Consider the following 24,095-nt stretch of genomic DNA (forward strand, 5'->3'; position numbering starts at 1 on the left):
ACGTGCAGTGGCTACATTCCTGTAGTCGAATTAAGTCGGGTGATGCTGAGGGAATTAAATTAGTAAATGAGACACTTAAAGTAGTAAAGGAGTTTTGCTATTTGGGGAGCAAAATAACTGATGATGGTCAAAGTAGAGAGGATATAAGATGTAGACTGGCAAAGACAAGGCAAGCGTTTCTGAAGAAGAGAAATTTGTTAACATCGAGTATAGATTTAAGAATCAGGAAGTCGTTTCTGAAAGTATTTGCATGGAGTGTAGCCATGTATGGAAGTGAAACATGGACGATAAATAGTTTGGACAAGAAGAGAGTAGAAGCTTTCGAAACGTGGTGCTACAGAAGAATGCTGAAGATTAGATGGGTAGATCACATAACTAATGAGGAGGTATTGAATAGAATTGGGGAAAAGAGGGGTTTGTGGCACAACTTGACTAGAAGAAGGGACCGGTTGGTAGGACATGTTCTGAGGCAACAGGAGATCACCAATTTGACATTGGAGGGCAGCGTGGAGGGTAAAAATCTTAGAGGGAGACCAAGAGATTAATACACTAAGCAGATTCAGAAGGATATAGGTTGCAGTAGGTATTGGGAGATGATGAAGCTTGCACAGGATAGAGTAGCATGGAGAGCTGCATCAAACCAGTCTCAGGACTGAATACCACAACAACAACATTTCTGCAGTATGACAGCAAGAACATCCAGCTTGTCGTAGCCCTATTACACGACCTCGTTCCAACTCACTGAGTGTTCGTAATGGCATCTTTGTCGCCTTAAGGGCATTCTTGACTAAAATCAACTCGCCACGTCCAATCTCAAACGTAACTAAGGCTTACGACCGTTACAGAGCGTATTTAACGAGAACCTGATGTCCGTTCTCATAGAGGCGCTACTAAACCACTCTTATGCGACTGGCGCGAAATTTGAATAGAAATCAGTTTCAAGATGTAGAAAAACGCCTACCAACTGTCATATATGTCGCACAACTCCTTCTTGGTGTTGCGATTTTTTTTCCTTCAGTGTACATTTTGCGTATCCTGAAAGTATTCTGGCTTGATTATCACTACTTACGGGAATAGTCAATGCCATTTAGACACACACACACACACACACACACAAACAACACACACACACACACACACACACACACACACACACACCCCTTTCAGCAAAGTCAGCCTTCTTTGAGATGTTTGGCGCTCCCAAATTTAACTTTGTAACTCATATTGTATATCTGTTTCGCTACTTATTTGAAGAAGTCTGCTGTCTGTGGGTTAGCGCGTAAGAGTGAAACCCCCTGTACAGGGAAGTCACAATCCTAAAAACTATCCTAGCTATATACAGAAACACCTGCAAAAGACCTGCAGAGACCCCATTATTGTTCGATTACAGGAACGGCCATCATTCACTGGGAACAGTCACATCACACATCCTGTGCGTTTCAACAACTACTTGTACGAAAGGCAGATGGAAGAATGAGATCACCGAAAAAAACCCAAAACAATGTAAATCTTTCACCAAGACGCAACCTTACGGAAGTCTCGTTTGACAGACTCTTTTGTATTCCTCATCATTCCACAGTCAAATGCATACAGCCACGACACACTCCGGTGCAAAAATTGTTACCGTTTGACAGCTGGAGCGACACTAGCGCTCCAAGCGGTCAGAAAGCAGACAGTCACGTGTATCGTAAGGATAATGTGGGTTTTTAATTATCTTCTATTTAATTAAAGAAATATTATTATATTTTTGCGTTCCATGCTTTAGTAAATTAGCAAGAGATATGAACTGTCGTGAAATACATGTAAAAACAGCTGAATCACACTGATTCAATACCAAACTACAACTTATTCACGAAGAAGTACTTTCGAATATGTGCATATTTGCAGCTTATTCCGCTGAAAGAAAGAGAATATACAGATATAGTTAAAGCATGAGCAGCATATATTTCTGTTGTCTGTCTATTATTACCATAGGCCCTTTCCTTCATACTAAAAACTTCTTTATGGAATCTAATGAGTTGCCAATTTAGTATTTTATCCATCTTCAGCAACTTTCGTTGTATTCAGATTGTATCATAATTAATGGCGTAAACGCATACAGTTGAAAGTACACGCTGCTAGAAGCAAAAAAGGCTCAATAAACACAGGGTCGAAAATGCATACCTTAAGAGCTACGAACAATTTTTCATCTTCGATACTATGAAGCAAATCTCTTCTACTGAAAGCTCTTTGCTTTTCATATTGTGGGAAATGGTAATGTGGACCAAAACGAGAAAAAAAATCAAGTAAACATGTGCTCTAAAATGCATACCTTAAGAGCTATGAGCACGTGCTCATCTTCACTACTTGGAAACATAACTCTTCTACTGAACAATTGTTCATAACTTTTAAGGTAAGCATTTTAGAGCAAATGTTTACTGGACATTTTTTCTTGTTTTGTCCATTCCATTACTTCCAAAAATGTGGAAAGTAAAGAGCTTGCAGTAAAAGTGATCTGCTTCACAGTATCGAAGATGAAAAATTGCTCGTAGCTCTAAAGGTATGCATTTTAGACCCTATGTTTACTGAGCCTTTTTTTCTTCTAGCACCGTGCACTTTCAACTGTATGCATTTACGCCATTAATTATGATACATACCATATAATGAAATAATAAGCAACCAGTTGCATAAAAGAAATTTAATTTCTTTCTTTAAAGTCAGTACCACCATTAGACGGTTGTTTATTTACGGTGTTACATTTACACTTACACAATCATGATTTCGGCTTCAAAGTGTCATTATCAAGTGTTTTAAGTGTTATAAATTACCTAAGATGCATACTGTCGTATTAAAATACACTATTAGACACATGTTCTAAGAGTCGATATTTCTGGGAGAGCCTACTGCTTTGTTTCATTACTGAGTACAACACGTAACACCGTAAATAAACAACAGTCTAATGAAGATACTGACTTTAAACGAAAATATTATGACTGTCGCCTCTCATTATGAAAAAATTATTTAATCTCTTCACCGGTTTCGGCCACTTAGTGCCCTTCTTGAGAAGGTTTTGCCTATCGCAAACCAGCAAAGAAGCTAAATTTCTTTTATGCTACTAATTGCTTATTATTTCATTATAGATTGGCCAATTCTTACATTTCACTCGACTTTCCAATACACGAACATTTTTGAATATAATTAATTTTGCACCAAAAGCGAACATGTTAAAGATTCTTGCCATTTGTGGCTCCGATTTAGTAACAATTGTAGTATTGATTTCTTTCTGTGTTGGAAAAAGAGTTTTATTTCGTTTGACGATTTATTATGACGTTTGTGTGGTTTTCTCTTACGCTGCATTTATGATAGCATATTTATAACGTTAAATAATGTAGGTATTATATTCTATATAGGTTTCTTACATTCCACTTTCACTAATTTAGCTGAAAGTGTAGCAATCGCTATTCTGCTTTGTTGGGTAGATGTACAACGTCTTTCTGCAAAAGATCAGGTCTTCTAGTGTTTGCTCGCAATTTTTTGTTATTAGAGGAAAACAACATCATTCTGTAAATGTCTATACATTACAAGAAATTCACAAAAAATCTGTGAAAACTAAATAATGACAAATTGTAGATTTTTACGGCGTTACTTACACTCCAAATTGGAATAACCGTGTTACAAGTCACTATAAATGTTAATATTCGCAATCAACCGATATCGTTTTCAGTAGTGTCACTTGTTGGCCGCTTGGAGCGCTGCTGTCGCTATGGGTAACAAAAACGAACTGGAGCGTCGAGACTGTTTGTTAGACTGTGGTAAGTATTAAAGCTAGAAACTGAGTTGTACGTGTTGAGACAGCATAGCTCACGGGACGCAAATTATCCAGATTATATTCATCCAATATTTTTTGTGGAATGAGAGCAATTAATAATATCCAACAAATTTTACATATAATTTCAAACCTTTTCGAAAAGTTTTCTCTCTGACATCCCATGCCCTCCGCTTCAAATAATAAAAAGAAACAATTAATAACTTACTACACTTCAATTGTTCATGCAATAAAAACTTTAGCATCGGCATGGCGTTTTAATTTATTACTTTTTTACTACCAACTCTAATCGTAACACAGGTTGCAAACAGTATCCACACTGAATGTATATGCAAAAGCATACCATTTTATGGCTCATAGTTCAGGAAATAAGACGTCATAGACATTGAGATATGTACAACTGATGTTTAAAAAGGTGAGTTCGACTTTTTAAAGAATCGAGAATGGGGTGTTACTGGTGAAAGATAACTTGCGAACACAGGAAGTCTGGTATAAAGCGGTTAAGCTGTGATGAGAAACCCACACAGAGTTCCTCTGAGTGAGGTATAAATCAGAGGGACCGTTGTGTCTGGATTTTGCTATTTACAGAGAGTTTGTTGCATGCTGCAACTGTCAATGACGTTTTTTTTTCGTCGAGTTTTAACTTAGTAGTCTCTGTAGTCTCTCTGTCATTTCCTGCCCCAAGAAGTGGCCATTGTGCGAAATCGTCCCGACACGCGTTCAAGGACTCCGCGTCGTCGGCCGTGCGCCGGGTTGCTACTTTGTCATTTTCTCGCTCACACCATTGCCATTGAATGCTTTAAGATTATTTAACCCTTTGATTACCATATTATTTGCGGAGTGAAAGACACCAATGCATGGCTATTTTAATGCGAAAATCAGAAGTAACAAATTGAAACAGGTTCTTCCCGTTCTTTCGTTTTTCCAGCATGTGGGAGGGGTGGGACTTGCAACGTCATTCATAAATACAGTGCGCGCAGAATACCGTGGTCGGTAAATGGGCAGACGGCAGTGTACGTCTGGGGAGAGTGGTAGTGATGGGGGTTACGCGCAGGTTCTGTTTTTTGTAAATATTAAGTGGGGGCCCTCCATGCCTACACTTCCATGTTGATCATTCATAACGATGTGTGATCTCTGCTTTGGATAATATCTAAAAAGAATTCCGCCGAAATTGTAGCGATTTATTTTCGCCTGGCTTATTAACCATTTGTAACTTTCAGAAAAGCGTCATGAGTGGCGAATTTTGAGTAAAACCTACTCATTTCTTTGGTTGTCAACTTAAAATTTGCTTCTTTTCCAAACCCCACAGCAGAGTTTACAGTCTCACCTTACACGTTGCGCAGATGCATTGCAAAAGAATTCTGTAAAAGTGGTTTATTACGATTATTAAGAGAGGAACTGAGGGAAAGTAAGGTCAGCATCATATGAAAAAGCACGCCCTCGGCACAAAATAAACGTATAAAAACTTCACATATGTTGTTCCAAAACCCAGAGCACTTCTCGTTTCACCCGCTGTAGATGGTCCTTAAAAATTACATTCTTTCATCGGAAAAGTCTGTAATTAGTGAAATAATATGGTAGGTAATGAAGTTTTGCATAATAACTATACATAAAAATACTCTCCTCTTTGTGTGCTATCATTTGCCAAAATCTCATTTTGATAACTCAAACGGTTTATGAAATATGAGGAATGTTGTAGATATTTCATTCTAGCTTTATCGCCAGCGCAGAGCGATAGCAAATGACTGTGTTACTTTAGATCAATTTCCTCTGATTGATGAGATGCCGCGTGGGATTAGCCGAGCGGTCTCAGGCGCTGCAGTCATGGACTGTGCAGCTGGTCCCGGCGGAGGCTCGAGTCCTCCCTCGGGCATGGGTGAGTGTGTTTGTCCTTAAGATAATTTAGGTTCAATAGTGTGTAAGCTTAGGGACTGATGACCTTAGTAGCTAAGTCCCATAAGATTTCACACACATTTGAACATTTTTGATCACAGATAGGGGCCTCCATCCAAGTCTAAAGAAAAATTCAATATGTTAGCTAAATTTCATACACCCCAACATATTACGTAATATGCACCAAACGCAAAATCATAACGGCCCCTAGTTTTAATTGCAAACGTTTTCGAATTTCACGCATTGCCTTATTAAAGCAAATCGCCGACCGGCGGAGAGCTGTCAGAAACAGTCGGCCTCCCCTTCCGAGCAAACAAATGAACTCGCCCAGCATTTAGGATGACCAATGGTCACCTCGCATCGGTCATTGTATCCTATGTGGGCTATACCTGCGGGATTTCGAAAGACAATTGCACAAAAACTACAAGACATACGCGAAGCAGGCACGCATCACTGGGTAGAGCATATCCCCAAGTTTTAACTCACATTACAGGTGCTCAATACGGGAACGTTTGTGAAGCGGCAAACGTCGATACGTACGCGCAATTCATTGACATGAATTATCGGGGAAGGCGCAACTGCAGCCCGCTTTGCAAATCTGTTTATTGGGTTGCCTATATCCATAGGCGCGCACTAATGCGATGCAATGATAAGGAGCGGAGCGGGACAGAGGGTTAAAAATGAAACCTGAAGACACCACAGCCTACAGGTGAACACTGTGATTATAAGAATTCTGCAAACCACTATCAGGCTCCCCATTACGAGTGAGACATTGATACGTAGCAATAACATTGTAACCTCCCCACAAAAATTTTAAAAACAGAAATGACAATATTATTTAAGAAATGCTAATGGACATTGCGCTATGTGTAACCTCTCCAGCAAAATTTAAAGACAGAAATAATAAATGAATAGGAGCCAAGAATAACCTCCCTGCAATGAAATGTACTGACAAAGGCAACAAAAATGTGAAATTCGCAATCTGACTCTGGTATAAGCTCCCACAAAAATAATGAAAAACAATTCAGTGCTAATGAAATTCAATTAAACCGAAATATCGGTCTTTGGCCCTGTGCAAAAATCAGAATTAAAGTCTTACCTCATTGTAACAGCTAGTCAAATTTCTGCTCTTATTCTTGCGCACGGCTTGGAGGAACTGCATTGCAAATAATAATATTCCTTTTTTTTTTTTACTATTTAACTGAAAACTGAAACTTTTCTTTAAGGGAAGTGGAACGAAATTGTTACTTCAATTAAATAAAATCTTTTGTAAAATTGCTTTTGAAATCAAAATTATTATTGGGGGACTTGTTGGAGATTAATTACAATAAATAAACTTTACATTATCTGATGATTATCTTAAGTAACAGTATACCTCATTCAGCATCTTGACCAGTGTTGCCGACAGACTATATCACACAACCGCACTGGGCTGCTACTACTGACCGACCGCTCTGCATGACGACTACTAGCGTACTGCCCGCAACTGAACAGAGCTACTACTGTACTGCTCGCCACTGAACAGAGCTACTGCTCGCAACAACTACTGACAGAGTACATGCTCGTAACACTCGCGCGGTCAAGCGCATACTCTCTGGTCAGAGACGCTGCAATGCCTCGCCATCGCTGCTACGTTACATACGTGTTTCATAACCCTCCACGATTCCAGGTTCGTATCCTGGCAGGGTCGCCAAGTGTAACCTCCCCACAAAAATTTTAAAAACAGAAATGACAATATTATTTAAGAAATGCTAATGGACATTGCGCTATGTGTAACCTCTCCAGCAAAATTTAAAGACAGAAATAATAAATGAATAGGAGCCAAGAATAACCTCCCTGCAATGAAATGTACTGACAAAGGCAACAAAAATGTGAAATTCGCAATCTGACTCTGGTATAAGCTCCCACAAAAATAATGAAAAACAATTCAGTGCTAATGAAATTCAATTAAACCGAAATATCGGTCTTTGGCCCTGTGCAAAAATCAGAATTAAAGTCTTACCTCATTGTAACAGCTAGTCAAATTTCTGCTCTTATTCTTGCGCACGGCTTGGAGGAACTGCATTGCAAATAATAATATTCCTTTTTTTTTTACTATTTAACTGAAAACTGAAACTTTTCTTTAAGGGAAGTGGAACGAAATTGTTACTTCAATTAAATAAAATCTTTTGTAAAATTGCTTTTGAAATCAAAATTATTATTGGGGGACTTGTTGGAGATTAATTACAATAAATAAACTTTACATTATCTGATGATTATCTTAAGTAACAGTATACCTCATTCAGCATCTTGACCAGTGTTGCCGACAGACTACATCACACAACCGCACTGGGCTGCTACTACTGACCGACCGCTCTGCATGACGACTACTAGCGTACTGCCCGCAACTGAACAGAGCTACTACTGTACTGCTCGCCACTGAACAGAGCTACTGCTCGCAACAACTATTGACAGAGTACATGCTCGTAACACTCGCGCGGTCAAGCGCATACTCTCTGGTCAGAGATCCTGCAATGCCTCGCCATCGCTGCTACGTTACATACGTGTTTCAACATGCAGCAAATTTCCATTTGTTCTTCTATAGCTTATCAGCGGATACATGCGTCCAAATGGTAGTCAAATACTTAAATACAAATTACTGCCCACTTAACACACTTTTACCTGTGTGATCATGAATTAAAATGTTCGTATTAATGCAATGTAAATCATACAAAACGTGTCTGAAATGCAGCGCGAAAATGGACTGCAGCGTACATCACCAAGACATACGCGACTCCCTCATAATTCTTGAGACCGACCACCGATGTAGTTCTTGAATCATCTCATTGACGAATGATAGTTGCTAAGAAAGATATTTTTTTGTCGCTACTGCTGTCATTAATCTTTAACTTGTTTTGTAGCCATCCCGACATCAAAAGGCACATTAAGTTGATTAACTCGCGACAACTGCATTGTTACAACGTGCTGTTTGAAAGGATTGTGGTAGCACAAGAGTGCAATAATAGTTTAAAAGCAAATTTATATGAAAGGTAATTAACGATTACTCCAAGGAAATGAAGATGCCTGCTTACTTAGGGAACAAAATAAATTTTTGTGTAGGAAGTACAAATAATAGTAATTTGCAACTACATGATAATCAGTATGCAACCAAAAACTGACAAAAAATGGTCGCAAATATAGACAATGTTTACTTAGGTTATTTCACATCCGCCTCTGCAAATACGAATTTGAAATACTTCAATTAATCATCCAACAGCTATGAACACAATGGTCACACAAATGAAGAATTTACTAACATTTTTTGTGTGCATATTAGAAAATAGATAGTTCTGTGAGAATGCTTTAGCAAGTCGCCCAGACTGAAGCACTGTTGTAGAAAGAATAGGACTGAATAGAATAAATTTCGGTCGTAAGTACCCTAGCTTCTTTCTCGTCTGAAAATTACTTCAGGAGATAGTTAAAGAATCAACCACGCGAGGAATGTCTTAGGCTTACTATTAATGTCTTAGGCTACCTATTAATTAACGACGAGGAGGGAATCAGTGGTCATAAGACCGCTACTATTTAGAAGGCATCAATGACTAACTCAGCTTTGAGGATCAGGATGTGGAACACAAATGGGTAAAAGCAAAAAGCATTGTACGATATGCCTTAGACGTGTGCCAATAAGGTTAATGATGGCTGGAAAGGAATCACTGTGGTTTAATGATCGTGTTAGAAAGATGCTGGGAAAGATAGAGACCTTTAGATCCGATTTAAGGGAAGTCAAAGCCTGGTACAGAAACAGAAGCTGAATGAAACCAAAATGAGCGTGCGTAGAGCGATGCGGGAAGCATTCAATGAATTTTATAGTAAATTTTGTCAAACGATCTTAGTACAAATCCTAAGACGTTTTGGACTTACGTTAAGTCAGTAAGCGGATGAAACTCATCTATTCAGTCGCTCAGTGACTATACTGACAGCGTAGCAGAAGATGACAAGAAAGAAGGACGAAATATTGAATAGGGTGTTCCGAAATTGTTTCACCGGGGAAGACCGTAATATGGTTCCTCCTTTCAACCTTTGGACAAATGCTGAAAAAGGAGATGTTGAGATAAGCGATCGCAGAATAGAAAACCAACTAAAACTGGTCGGAAACTGAAGGCAACTTGACCAGATGAGATACCTGTGAGGTTCTGCAGAGAGTATGCGAAAGAACTTGATCCCCTTCTAGCAGTAGTTTATCGTATGTATTGGGGCAACGATAGCTTCCCAGTGATTTGTAAAAGAAAAAAAGGCCAGGTCATTGTTGTTTTCAAGAAAATCGTCGGAGACACGCACATAATTATAGATGTACAAGCTGGCAAACCCAGCCATTGCCCGGTTATTCATTTTGCCAATTTTCTATTAGAAATGAAACAAAAAAATGAACTGCGTTTCTTGTGTAATAGCGAAAAAATTTCATTTCCATAAATTCGTGAAAACATCTTCGAAATTATGAAAGAAATATGCATATTGTACAGATGGGTAAGGACATCTGTTTCGCGCGTCCAAATGCGATTGTATAAACGTCTCTATGGCAACTCGTCTTCATTGATCTATAAACGGTTATTGTTTTCCCCTACAGTCGTTGGCGCTTCGCAATTGAAAGCTGTCAAAAGCGTTGCCAGGTGTCAGAGATTTCCTTAAGTTGAATCGAATGCAGGAGCGTATTAGTAGTAAAGAATGAATGTATTAAAATTTCATGTATGATTGGGGTATTTTTTCAAGAATCTTCGTGTTTATGACGTCATATCTCCTGAACTATATGTCTTAAAATGATATGCACTAACGGAAAAAAATCCAACACCAAGAAGGAGTTTTGCGACATAAACGATAGTTGGTAGGTGTGTTTCTACATCTGAAAGATAATGTCTTTCAAATTTCACAGCTGTCGCGTAATAGTGCAGCTAGTTGCGTCACAGTGAGGATGAAAATCAGGTTTACCTTAAATGCACGTTGTTATGGTCATGAGCGTTAGTTACCTTTGAAATTGAAGGTAGTGAGATGATGTTAGTAAATAATGCCCTTAAGGCGACAAAGACGCCATTATCAACACCTGATTGAGTTTTAACGAGGTCGTGTAATAGGGCTACGTGAAAGGGGATGTTCGTTCTGCGATACTACTGAAAGACTTCGCAGGAATGTAGTCACTATACATGACTGCTGGCAGCGGTAGTCACAAAAATGTATTGTCGCAAGAAGACTGCGCTCCGAAAGGCTATGTGGCACTTTCGAGAGGGAAGAGCATCGTGTCCGACGTGTGACTGTGGCGCATCGTACTGTACTTGTAACAGCAATCTGAGCAGTAGCTGGCGCTACAGTGACACAGCGAACTGTTACAAATCGGTTATTTCAAGGACAGCTCCGAGCCAGACGCCCTGTAGCGTGGATTGGCTCTAAGCACTATAGAAGTTAACATCTGAGGTCATCAGTCCTCTAGACTTAGAACTACTTAAGCCTAACTAACCTAAGGACATCACACACATCCATGTCCGAGGCAGGATACGAACCTGCGACCGTAGCAGCAGCGCAGTTCCGGACTGAAGCGTCTAGAACCGCTCAGCCACAGCGGCCGGCTGTAGCGTAGATTCCAGTGACCGCAAATCACCGCCATTTGCGACTACAGAGGTGTCAAGTGAGAGCTTGTTGGAGAGGAGGTGGAGGTCTGTTGTGTCATGTGATGAAAGATGGATCTGCCTCGGTGCCAGTCACGGTCGTATATTGGTTAGAAGAAGGCCACTTGAGAACCTGCACTCAACCTGTCTGCGCACTAGACATATTGGACCTACACATGGAGTTCATGTCTGGGGTTCGATTTCGTATGACTGGAAGAACACTCATGGTTATTCCACGCATCTTGACTGCGAAATTGTACGTCAGTCTAATAAATCGACTTGTTGTGCTGCCATTCATGAACAGCATTCCAGAGGATGTTTTCCAACAGAGTAACGCTCGCCCACAAAACTCTGTTGTAATCTAACATGGTCTACGTCGACATGTTACCTTGGCCTGATAGATCATCAGATATGTCTCCAGTCGAACACATCTTGGACATCATCGGACCGCAACTCCAGCGTCGTCCACAAACGGCATTAACTGTCCTCGCATCGACCGACCAAGTGCAACGGATATAGAACCCTGTCCAATAAACTGACATCCGGCAGTTGTACAGCGCGATGTATGCACATTTGCATGACTGCATTCAACATTTATGCAGTTACATCAGTTATTAACGTACCAGCCTTTCACATCCCCAATGGCTTACCTCTCGCTTAAATTAACCTATGATCTTACAATCTTAATCACTTAAATATATTACCTAGAATAATGCATTCCCGAAATTTCATTACATTAATTATTTTTTGCTGATAACATTTTTTCTTTCAGTGTACTGAGGTAGGTACATTCAGCAGCGTAAGTTGCCTTTATCTGTGACATTTTTTGTGAACAAAGTAAGTAGCAAAGAAGTTATAAATTTAAACGTCGTGCATGATGCAGTGATACGGCAGTTTTTCACGTACCTCATTTTTCACGTATCTCATTTTTCACGTATCTCATTGTATATGACACCACATCTCCCGATCTATGTGTCATACATTGATATTATTTTGTAGCGGCGTATGTTGATACTGTTTGCAAAATGTGATGCGAATAGAGTTAGTAGCAAGGAAGTAATAAATTTAAATGCCATGCGCTCTAGGGCTGTTTTTCACGCATCTCAGTGTTTATGACGTCATATCTCATGGACCGAGGCCTACCAGAAAGACAGGCCGCGGCGCATACGTCACGAAGGTAGACCGAGCTCGCTCACTTGCTGCTCAACTCAGCAGAAAAACTGCGTTTCTACACCTGTTATGATAGGAAGTGCATAGGCCTACTAACACTTTGTTACGTCTATACTGGGGTACAATAAAATTAAAATCATGTCGAAATAATTATCAGTTGCATAAGGCACCACATCTTGTATGAAACGAGGACTGTTACGCAGAACAGACTAAAAGCTATAAACAAGCTGTTATACCATTTATGTCGAGAATTGATCTTAAATTTTGTTGTACGATTAGTAATCAGTAAGACTTTATAATACCAGCTTCCAGCAGAAGATGCAATTCTCGTTAGTACGTACACATCCAGTTGCGAGTTAACAGATTGAGAAACGCATTTTGTCTACTGAGTTAAGCGAGCGAGCGAGATCGGGCCTACCTCCTTGACACACGCGCCGCGGCCTGTCTTTCTCGGTGGCCTCGTTCTGAACTGTGCTAGGCAGGGTTTTCTTACCACCACAGCGATTTTTGCCAGACGGTAAAAGATGTGTGTACCAAGCAAATAGGTTTAAGAGAAGAAGTGGAACATACACATATAAACATACATATATCCATTTTTACAGTATGCATGGATATCTCCAGTATCAGTCTGTTGAAGAATTATGGAACATGTTTTATGCCCACGTACTATGACGTTCTTGGAGAAAAAAAATCTCCTCTATAAAAATCAGAATAGGTCCGCAAAGAGAAATTTTGAAAAAAAAAGAAAAAAAAACAGCTCGCTTTGTTTGTCAATGAGGTCTGTAAACAAAGGCTTTCGGATAGATCCCGTACTTTTTTTTTTTTTTTGAGTAAGGCATTCGGTACAGTTCTACACTGCCTTTCAGTGAACAAAATACCAGCTTACCGAGTATTGGAACAGATTGGTTATTGGATGAAGTACATTCTTGCAAAGGGAACTCAACATGTCCTTTGCAATGCAGCAAAATCGGGAATGTAAAGATAATTTTAGGAGTGCCCCGAGGGAGTTTCATAGGGCCGCTATTGTTCGCAGCTACGTTAGTGATTTAGTGGATAACTTTGGAAACTCCATGACGCTAGTCGAGGGCGATGCTGTCTCAGCAGGACGTCTGCTACGACAGAAGGAGCCTGCGGAAGGTCGATGGTTGATGCAGGGACTGGCACTTCACCTTGAACGTAAATAAATGCAGCGGATTGTGCATAAACAGGAGAAGAAGTCTACTATTCTTCGATTACACTGTCTGGGTCAAAGCAGTGGACACAGTAGCTACCGTAAAATACCTAGGAACAAACATCTGGGTCGACTTAAAGTGAAATGATGACATGAAACAAATAATGGGAAAATTAGTGGTCCGAAGGTGATCATTGAAATTATTTGAAGCAAATGTAATACTACTTCCGTAACGTTTGTGTAATAATTTAAAACGTCAATATCGCTTAGAAAGATAAAAAAATTCACATTACCGGTTTCGGCAAGTAGTTTCCATCTTCGGATGTTCTTGAGCCACAAAAAGCTTCGTACAGACTAAAAAATAGGTAGGCGCTTTGAACGTGATAAAGTAATTTAAGACTGCAATGAATGTATATTAACGTAATGCACTGTAATATGTAGATATGGAAGAGTGAGGGAGGGGCAGGGGTGTACGAAGGTTAGGCGGGAAAAACATATTCGAAGTGGGAGAACAACAGCGCACTATGCAAACAATTATATTTTCTCTGGTCAATCACATGAAAATGGTATTTACAAAAAAACAACACCAAGAACTCAAATTAAAGTTAAAATGCAATATTTTTTAAAAATGTTTATAGGTAATAGGGAAATTTAAAAATACATGCAAACGTCGATTGTCATATCTTCAAATTATACAAATGTATAGATTTTGCACGCCTAATTTAGCGATTAAGGCTAACTTTCTAAAATGTGAGCCCATAAAAAGTCTGTGTACAACCAAAAAATGATTAACAGAACCATGATGAAGTACGTTTTATAAAAATATTTATCATCAGCGAAGAAAATAAAGAAGTATAGGTCATTAGAATAAAAATTACAAACTTCCTGGTAACCATGTAGCTAAGTATACGTAAATGTTCTTAGGAGTGCACATTTTAGAAATTTGGCTTTAATTGCTAAATTAGGAGCGCAGAGTATATACATTTGTACGATTTTATATCACAATCGCTGACGTTGCATGTGTTTTAATTTCTCATATTACGCTTAAATATTTTTAAAACAATTGTCTTTTAACTTTAATTTGCGTTCTTGGTATTATTTTTTTTAGATACCAGTTTCAGTTGATTGACCGCAGAAAATATAATTGGTTGCTGAGTGGGCTATTGTTCTCCCACTTCGAATATGTTTTTCCTGTCTGCCCCTCATACAACCCCCCTCTCTCTTCTGTACCCATATATTAGAATGCAGGTCGTTATTGTAATTTCTGTCTTTTACCACGTGACGATAGTACATTAGTTGAAAAGTTAAACGAATTTATGACGTTCAAAACACCTAACTATTTCTTTGTCTTGTGGATTGGTTCAAATGGCTCTGAGCACTATGGGACTTAACTGCTGAAGTCATCAGCCCCTAGAACTTAGAACTACTTAAACCTAACTAACCTAAGGAAACCTGTAAAGCAAATTTTTTGTTGATCTAAGTGATCATTGACGTAATAAATAATGATACAAATTTGACACATTCACGAAAGAAGTGCTCGGCGGGAGATCATTCCGGACGTGTTCAGCAAACTCTAGTGGCAGAATCTGCGAGAGACTCACTGTGCCTCACGGATTTTGAAATCTTAAGTTACAAGAAGAGTCGGGCAACATATTATTTCCTTCCCCCAGATACATCTCGAGAAATCAGGTTACCTTCCATTCAGAAGGCTGTTGTACGCAGCGACTCTTATATTGACTTGTAAATAATAAATTTCAGCTATCAGTCGTCCTTTTAAAATTTTATTGGCAAAGATAGATTTTCAGCTATTTTCTAGCTGAAATCTAGATCTACCAATAAAATTAAAAAAGGATGACTGATAGCTGAAATCTATTATTTACATCTCGAGAAATGATCACGCCAAGAATATTGGAGAAATCAGATGTCATACGGAGCTTTACCAACACTCGCCATTCGTAAATGGAACAGGGAAGGTGTTAGTAGGCAGTGGTACCGTAAGTACCCTCCGCCGTGTATCGTAAGGTGGCTTGCAGAGTGTAGACGTGGATGTGGATATATGCCGGCCGGTGTGGCAGAGCAGTTCTAGGCGCTTCAGTCTGGAACCGCGCGACCGCTACGGTCGCAGGTTCGAATCCTGCCTCGGGCATGGATATGTGTTATGTCCTCAGGTTGGTTAGGTTTAAGTAGTTCTAAGTTCCAGGGGACCGATGACCTCAGATGTTAAGTCCCATAGTGCTCAGAGCCATTTGAACCATTTTTGTGGATGTATGTTTTGTTACTGAGTTAGACTTTTGTGTACAGCAAAATTGAACACTAGATGTCACCAGAAGCGGACACGCCAGTATAAAAGTAGACGTGGCGTATATTTTGTTGTCAGTAGAGAAGCAGTAACGGCAGAATTGGTCGGTTAGGAGTACTCAGTGACTTCGAACGTGTACTAGTCACTGGTTGTCACCTGAGCAATAAATCTGTCAGGGACATCCAACACATCTGTAACTGCCTGTCAGTGGTGTGCTTGTGAAGTGAAAAGATGAAGGTACAACCACAACTAAACAAAGACAGCACAGACCTCATATACTGACGAAGAGGTGCCATCGAACAATGCGGAGCATGGTTGTACAAAACTGGATGTAATTAGGAGAAGGAATCACTTGTGAGAATGCTATCAGCAGTCCAGCTGACACTATGACTGTGCATAGGGAGTTAAAAAGAATGGGTTACAACGGTCGAGAGGCTCCTATAAGCCACCCATTCCTCTAGTCAGTCCTCAGTGACGCTTCAGGTGGTGTAAACAGCGACGCCACTGGACAACGAATGACTAGAAATGAGTGATTTGAAATGATGAATCATGCTGTATCCTCTGACAATCCTATGGACAGATTTGGGTTTGGCGAATGCCTGGAGAATGTCACTTGCCATCATGTGCAGTAGCAACAGCAAAGTACAGAGGAGGTGTTGTTGCTGTATGTGGATATTTTTCAGTTGTTGAGGTATGGACCCCTTACAGAGCATAAGAGAACGCTAAATGCCGAAGGCTATGAATGTATTTTCCATCACTGTATACTGTTTACAGCAGAGGAACAGTTCTGGAACGGTAACTGTTTCAGCATGACAACGCACCCTATCATACAGTAGCAGCTGTGAGACAATGGTTTGTGGACAGTTACATTCCTGAAATAGACTGGTCTGCCCAGCGCTCCGACCTGAACCCAGTGGAGCACCTTTGGGATGAGACAGAAAGTCGATTTCGTGCTGAGGTCCCAGCCTCCAGCGTCACTACCTTCTCTGGTTTCGGCTTGTGAGTAAAAATGAACTGCCATTCCTCCACAGACATTCAGACACATCATTGAAAGTGCACCTACTAGAGTTCAAACTGTCATAAAGCCAAACCGTGGATATGCTCCATATGAATATTCATTAATAGGTGTCTGGATAATTTTGATCATATAGTGTAGATCTATATTTTGTTATTGGATATGTCTAACATTTAAAGCGAAATCTTATTCTCAAAGGAAATAATTGACACGATAAATACATATCAACCCATAATTCGTTTGTTTCAGATTTTGTACCCCGAGGTGAAATCCGCACAGCACACGGCCTCGACGTTGGAAGAGCGTTATGGGGAGGCTCTGAAGAGTTATTCCAGTCCCGGAGTGTGGTCTGACTACGAAGAAGCACGCAAAATCCTCTCAGCCATTCAACTAATGTCGCGGAGATAAGGCTACTTCTACTTATACGAGAAATAACAATAAAATAATTCAATAAAGCACGTGTACTTGACTTCTACTGTTTCCTGTGTACTTCATGACCATAACCATTACGTAATGCTTGAATGCAGCGTCTGATATTGGAATATAATGTAGGATGATGAGGCATCAAAAAGTCCCATGAATATCGTAGAAGAAAGAGGAAATAGGATGCAAACAAAATACCTTTATTCAACTTCAAGGTAATCTCTATTACTTATATTAAATTTATGGCAACTTTTGTACAACCGCTTAAAACGACAAGCGAAACATTTTGTAATTTATCCAAGCATTAATGTTAGCATACTTTGGATTCTCTTCGAAGGGGTATGCAGACAGATGTACACAGCGACTGTGACGGTTGCCTAATGTACAGGGGACTGACAGGTGTCGCTGCATACTATAACTCAAGGTTGCAAAGTACTTATACGAATTAGTTACAGAAGAAGGGAAACATTGTTAGACTTACTTTAGAAAGGTAAACTAAAAAAGACAAATCTACATTAATAGCTTTTGTGGAATTAGAGAAAGCTTTTGATAATATTAAGTGAAATACACACTCTGAAATTCTAGAGCTAGGTTTAATAAGATAAGGAGAGTGGAAAGTTTTCATCGACTTCTTCAGAAACCAGACTGCGGTTGGAAGTTCTTGACGGACATGAAGGAAAAGCAACAGTTGAGAAGGGAGTGAGAGAAGGTAGTAGCCTACCTGTATACTGAACAAGCAATAAAGGCAACAAAAGCTAAATTTGGAGAGGAAATTAAAATTTAGTGAGAAGAAATTAAAAAAAAAAGGACTTGGAAAATCAACTGAACAGCGTGGACGACTTTTTGAGAAGCATTTATAAGATTAACAACAAAAGTGAAAAAGAACGGTAACGAAGTATAGTCAAAATGAATTAGGCAATGTTGAGGGAATTTGATTAGGACTCTAAAATAGTGGCTGATTTCTGCTGACGCGGCCGAAGCAGAGAGAACATTAAATGTACCCTGGCAATAACAAAACAGGTTTTGTGAAGGAGAGAAATACAGGGTGTTACAAAAAGGTACGGCCAAACTTTCAGGAAGCATTCCTCACACACAAATAAAGAAAAGATGTTATGTAGGCATGTGTCCGGAAACGCTCATTTTAGTTTCGTCAGTATGTACTGTACTTCCTCGATTCACCGCCATGATTTCATACGGGATACTCTACCTGTGCTGCTAGAACATGTGCCTTTACAAGTACTACACATGATGTGGTTCATGAACGATGGAGCTCCTGCACATTTCAGTCGAAGTGTTCGTACGCTTCTCAACAACAGATTCGGTGACCGATGGATTGGTAGAGGCGGACCAATTCCATGGCCTCCACGCTCTCCTGACCTCAACCCTCTCGACTTTCACTTATGGGGGCATTTGAAAGCTCTTGTCTACGCAATCCCGGTACCAAATGTAGAGACTCTTCGGGCTCGTATTGTGGACGGCTGTGATACAATACGTCATTCTCCAGGGCTGCATCAGCGCATCAGGGATTCCATGCGACGGAGGGTGGATGCATGTATCCTCGCTAACGGAGGACATTTTGAACATTTCCTGTAACAAAGTGTTTGAAGTCACGCTGGTACGTTCTGTTGCTGTGTGTTTCCATTCCATGATTAATGTGATTTGAAGAGAAGTAATAAAATGAGCTCTAACATGGAAAGTAAGCGTTTCCGGACACATGTCCACATAACATATTTTCTTTCTTTGTGTGTGAGGAATGTTTCCTGAAAGTTTGGCCGTACCTTTTTGTAACACGCTGTATATTACCATCGAGTATATGTTTAAGTGTTATGAAGTCTTTTCTGTGGACTTGGGTGATTAACACCTCTGACAAGAAGAGAATAGACGTTTTTAAATGTGATGCTATGGAAAAATATTGGAGAAAGGAAATTTATGGCACAAGTTGACTAAAAAAAGGTATCAGCTGATAGGACATATAGTGAGATATTAAGGGTTAGTCAGTTTGATAATGAAGGGAAGGAAGTGGGGATTGGGGTAGGGGAAAAAATTGCAGGGGCGACAAAGATTTGACTGCAGTAAGCAGGCTCGCATTAAATCTTATCCAGACATGTTATTGAACAGAAGCCGAATCATTAGCTGAGAAAGACGAAAGTTTACTATAATCGAGACTGATGATTTTGGTGAAGTGACATTGTGTGTTGAATGCAGAATTAACGTCTACGATCAATGCTGAAAGGCTGTTACATGTTCTTTAAGCGGTCTAGAGTTTTAGAAAGTGAAAAGGGCCATGATTTTTTACATTTGCGTAACGTTGGCTCAGAGATATGAGTTACATAGTTGCGCTCGTGATTGATTAATTGCATGTGCCAATATCGCTGGTTGTCTTAGCAACAGACAACAACTACATGTTGAACTGCGAAAAATATGTTATTGATTGAGATCATCAGCAGACTGATTTATCACAGTTACGTAATTAATGCCCGCTACTCCTATTAAACAAGAACCTGATAGGATAAGGTACGTCTTCGGAAGAGGAGGCGATGATATGGACCCAAACAGTATAAGTAGGAAGTTTGCAACATTATCGTCACGTTAAGGCCTTAGCAGGATGATGTTATTCGCCACTGTGAAGACTAGTAAACTCCTAAGAGAATTGAAAGATCAAACTGGTCAACATATAGCATCAGAGTTGCTAATATCGCTGGAAACGTATTGTTATTAGCGAATCACACGATCACGTCGATTGTCTGACATTTTGAAGAAATATCGTGTGCACGTCGACCCGCCAAAATTTAACATTTCGTTTTCATTTAATACCAGCGCACATGCACAACAACGCTGGCTTATTTATTTATGAAGAAACTGTTATTTATATTTATTGTAAGTGGCCTGACTGTTACAGTATGTTTATAACATTTCTTTATTAAATGTTGTTACAGTATATTAATTTAACATGGGAACTGGTCAAGTTGAGTCAAATCATGTCTGTAGAACATAATGATGATTTATTTGGATGGTCTTCAGCCAGTGGTGAAGCAGACAGTGGTCGAACACTATTGGAGTCAAGTGGAAACAGACACTTTTTAAGTGAAGTGCTCAAGAGAGCGATTCAGGATACGTTTACATCTGATCTGGAAGAGAGCAGACCTGATAAAGGCAACGGATGAAATTCGCTTCTATGGGTGATCGATTCTAGGTGATGGAACGACCGCTAAAGTACTTTAGCTTTTGAAGGGACTTTCACTTTCGTGAAGTCTGATTGTGGTCCAGTTCAGAACTTTAAATTTTCCGCTTTCTTCACGGCATTGAGAATAGACAGAGTATGAATTCCTACTCGTTGTATCTCGTGTGTTAATGTGTAAATCATCATGGGGTTGGGTTGTTTGGGGGGGGGGGGGGGAGGAGACCAGACAGCGAGGTCATCGGTCTCATCAGATTAGGGAAGGATGGGGATGGGTGTCGGCGGTGCCCTTTCATAGGAACCATCCCAACATTTGCCTAGAGCGATTTAGGAAAATCACGGAAAACCTAAATCAGATGGTCGGACGCGGGATTGAACCATCGGCCTCCCGAATGCGAGTCCAGTGTGCTAACCACTGCGCCATCTCGCTCGGTGTAAATCGTCATGCTGAACTCTTTTGAGCTGGCGAATATTTCGTGCATTCTGATCAGAAAATGGACATAGTTTCTCACACATCTTGGATGACTGCTTAGTAAGGGGATTCTGCTACCGTTCTTGCTACGCGCTTAACGCAGCTTTAGTGCATTTTAATGTTACCTTTCTGCCTGTTTTATAATTGGTAATTATAGGACCACTTTCAGTTTATTCCAGTATTACTTTCGTGAGTAAAACACTATTCAACAGAATACTCTATTGCCATCTACATCAATTTCAGGCGTTATAATAGAACCCATTTTTAATTATTTATTTAGCGTTTATTTCATATTTCTGTTTACTTTATCAAATCGCAGTTCTAGCCAATGCACAGAATATATTCTAGAAAGATCACAGCAACAGCACGAGTTAGCTGCTGGGTATTGAGGCAGAAGTGTTCTTTTCGACCTTACGACTTAATCGACCCATTCCTTTGAACAGAGGCGTGCATAACCCACTTACCTAAGGTACAAGTAACTATGGGTAAAGTCACAGCAATAGCATTTAATGTTTTTATTTTAGCTTTGTTCCGAAGAAGCTTATTTCGGTAGCAATGTTCTCATTTAGTCGTATCCCTTCGTGATACAGACGGAAAATTATGTTGACAGTGTTCACTGATGAATGAAAACTTTAAGAGCACCTACTACTGCGAAACTGAATCGTACATGGAGGCTTTGCGGTCACATGGCTCTGTAAAGAAAGTATATAAACTGAGCAGAGGCAATGGGGGCTCTTTCTAGTTACGATAAGGTTTGTAGATAGGGAAATCTACAGACATGAGCGACCTCGAGAAGGAGAGATTGTTATGAGCCGGCGCTTGGGAACGAGCATCTCGAAAACGGTATAGCCGATCGGCTGTTGCCGTGCTTCTGTTCTGAACATCTATGGCAAGCAGTTGAAGAACAGTGGAGTGACGAGTAGGTGATAACGTGTTGGACGTTACAGCTTCATCACAGATCGGGGTGGTCGGTTGTTTGCCGATCTGTAAAACAGGGCAGGCGTCGATCTGCGATGTATCTCGTTCTTTTAGGGTCGTACTGTAGCAATTTGGGACACGTTCGTAGCCCATTCTTTGAAAATGCTGATATCGATGAGAAAATGTAGCACATCTTTGGCCAGTACTGTCTTCCTTCAGCGTTTCGATTCGATGCATGGTGTGTGGTAAGAACTCTTGATATACAAAGTATGTAATATTCATATTAAAGGAAATCTAGTTAAGCTGTGTAGGGCCATAATATCGAAAACGAGTATATTTTTTGATATACTTTTATGTTAGTAACAGTGTGTTCTGTGCGTTGTTGTTTCCTTACGTTACATGGGTTCAAGGACGCTGGAGCAAGGGTGGCGGACTTGCTGCAACAAGGTACGGCGTCGTTGGAAGCTGTTCATCATATATACGAAGCCGACTGCCGTGCCAAGCTGAAAGACGCCGTCGTATGGATAGTGGCCTTTGATTATTATTTTAAAAAATGCTACTATATAGTACTGTAGAAAGAAAAAGCTTTGTGTGGTCTTAATTCATGTATCAGTTGTTGCCTGGTGGTATTCACAGCATTAAGTCGCACTCACAAGTGTGAGCCACCAAAGTTCCTGTTATTACATTTAGGATACAATGAAGAACGAATAAAAACTGAACAGAAGACTTCATTAATGGAAATTTAAAACCTGTATTGGGAAGTTATTTGTTGCAAGAGTGTTTTTGCTAGATGCTCGTCGCATTAAATCTTATCCAGACATGTTATTGAACAGAAGCCGAATCATTAACTGAGAAAGACGGAAGTGGACTATCATCGATACTGATGATTTTGGAAAATTATATTGTGTGTTGAAGGCAGAATCAACGTCCACGATCAATGTTGAAAGGCTGTTACATGTTCTTTAAGTGGTCTAGAGTTCTAGAAAGTGAAAAGGTCCATGGTTTTTTACATTTGCGTAACGTTGGCTCAGAGATATGAGTTACATAGTTGCACTCGTGATTGATTAGTTGCATGTGCCAATATCGCTGGTTGTCTTAGCAACAGACAACATCTACATGTTGAACTGCGAAAACTATGTTATTCATTAAGATTATGAGCAGACTGATTTATCACAGTTACGTAATTAATGCCCACTACTTCTATTAAACAAGATCCTGCTAGGATAGAGTATGTCTTCGGAAGAGGCGACGGTGATATCGACCCAAACATCATAAGTGGAATGTTTGCAACATTCTCATCAAGTTAAGGCCTTAGCAGGATTATCTTATTCGCCACTGTGAAGACTAGTAAACTACTAAGACAATTGAAGGACCAAACCGGTCAACATATAGCATCAGAGTTGCTAATATCGCTGGAAACGTATTGTTATTAGCGACTTCTTTGCAATGCTGGTGCAGTCGCAGGTGTTTCAGAGTACACCGTTCGGCGTACGTGGTTGAACATGTTGAACGATGGTGCTCCAGCGCACTTTCAGAGTCGGGCCAGGGCGTATCTCACAGACAGTTTCAGGCAGAGAGTCACTGAAAGGAGATAGCCCCTTGCCCTTTGCGCTCCGCTGATCTCACCCCTCTTGACTTTTTCCTCTGAGTTTATGTAGATTCTCTTGTGTATTCATCACCAGCAACAACAATACCTGAGCTCATTAAGCGGATCTTTACAGCGTTTGATACCGTCAGAGGTGGGACTGGAAACTTACAGAGAATCAGACAAAACAAGGTTCGTCGTTGCGCACTATGGTTGATGGTAATCACATTGAACATTTACTCTACAGTAATGAAGCCCCAGAGTCGGTTTACAGTATTTGATCGTATTCAACTGTGAATAAAAACTACAGTATTCTGGTGTTTCGCGTAGCCTACCGAATTCGAAGAAACATTTGGCGATGCCACTATGTCTGCAGTACATTAGGTCATGTTTTTATAAAACAGATCTGAAGATGATCATTACAGACCGAAACCGGTAGTCTGATGACAAAAAATTTGTAAGCATAGACATAAAGTAAAGGAAATTTATTCGAAGAAAGTGCACAATGCTGTAGGACCGATATTTCATAT

General features: G+C 39.9%; 1 protein-coding gene across 1 annotated transcript in view; it reads left to right on the forward strand.

Annotated features, from left to right (window-relative positions):
* LOC124805247 overlaps positions 1 to 17,444 on the forward strand; it is a 55,035-nt gene extending 37,591 nt beyond the window's left edge. The window contains exon 4 of the mRNA XM_047265758.1: positions 17,239 to 17,444. Within this exon, the coding sequence (XP_047121714.1) occupies positions 17,239 to 17,397 (159 nt within the window). The 3' untranslated portion in view covers positions 17,398 to 17,444. The remainder of the gene's footprint in view (positions 1 to 17,238) is intronic.
* The last annotated feature ends 6,651 nt before the right edge of the window (positions 17,445 to 24,095 follow it).

The sequence above is a fragment of the Schistocerca piceifrons genome, chromosome 7, assembly GCF_021461385.2.
Source record: "Schistocerca piceifrons isolate TAMUIC-IGC-003096 chromosome 7, iqSchPice1.1, whole genome shotgun sequence".
Lineage (NCBI taxonomy): Eukaryota > Metazoa > Arthropoda > Insecta > Orthoptera > Acrididae > Schistocerca > Schistocerca piceifrons.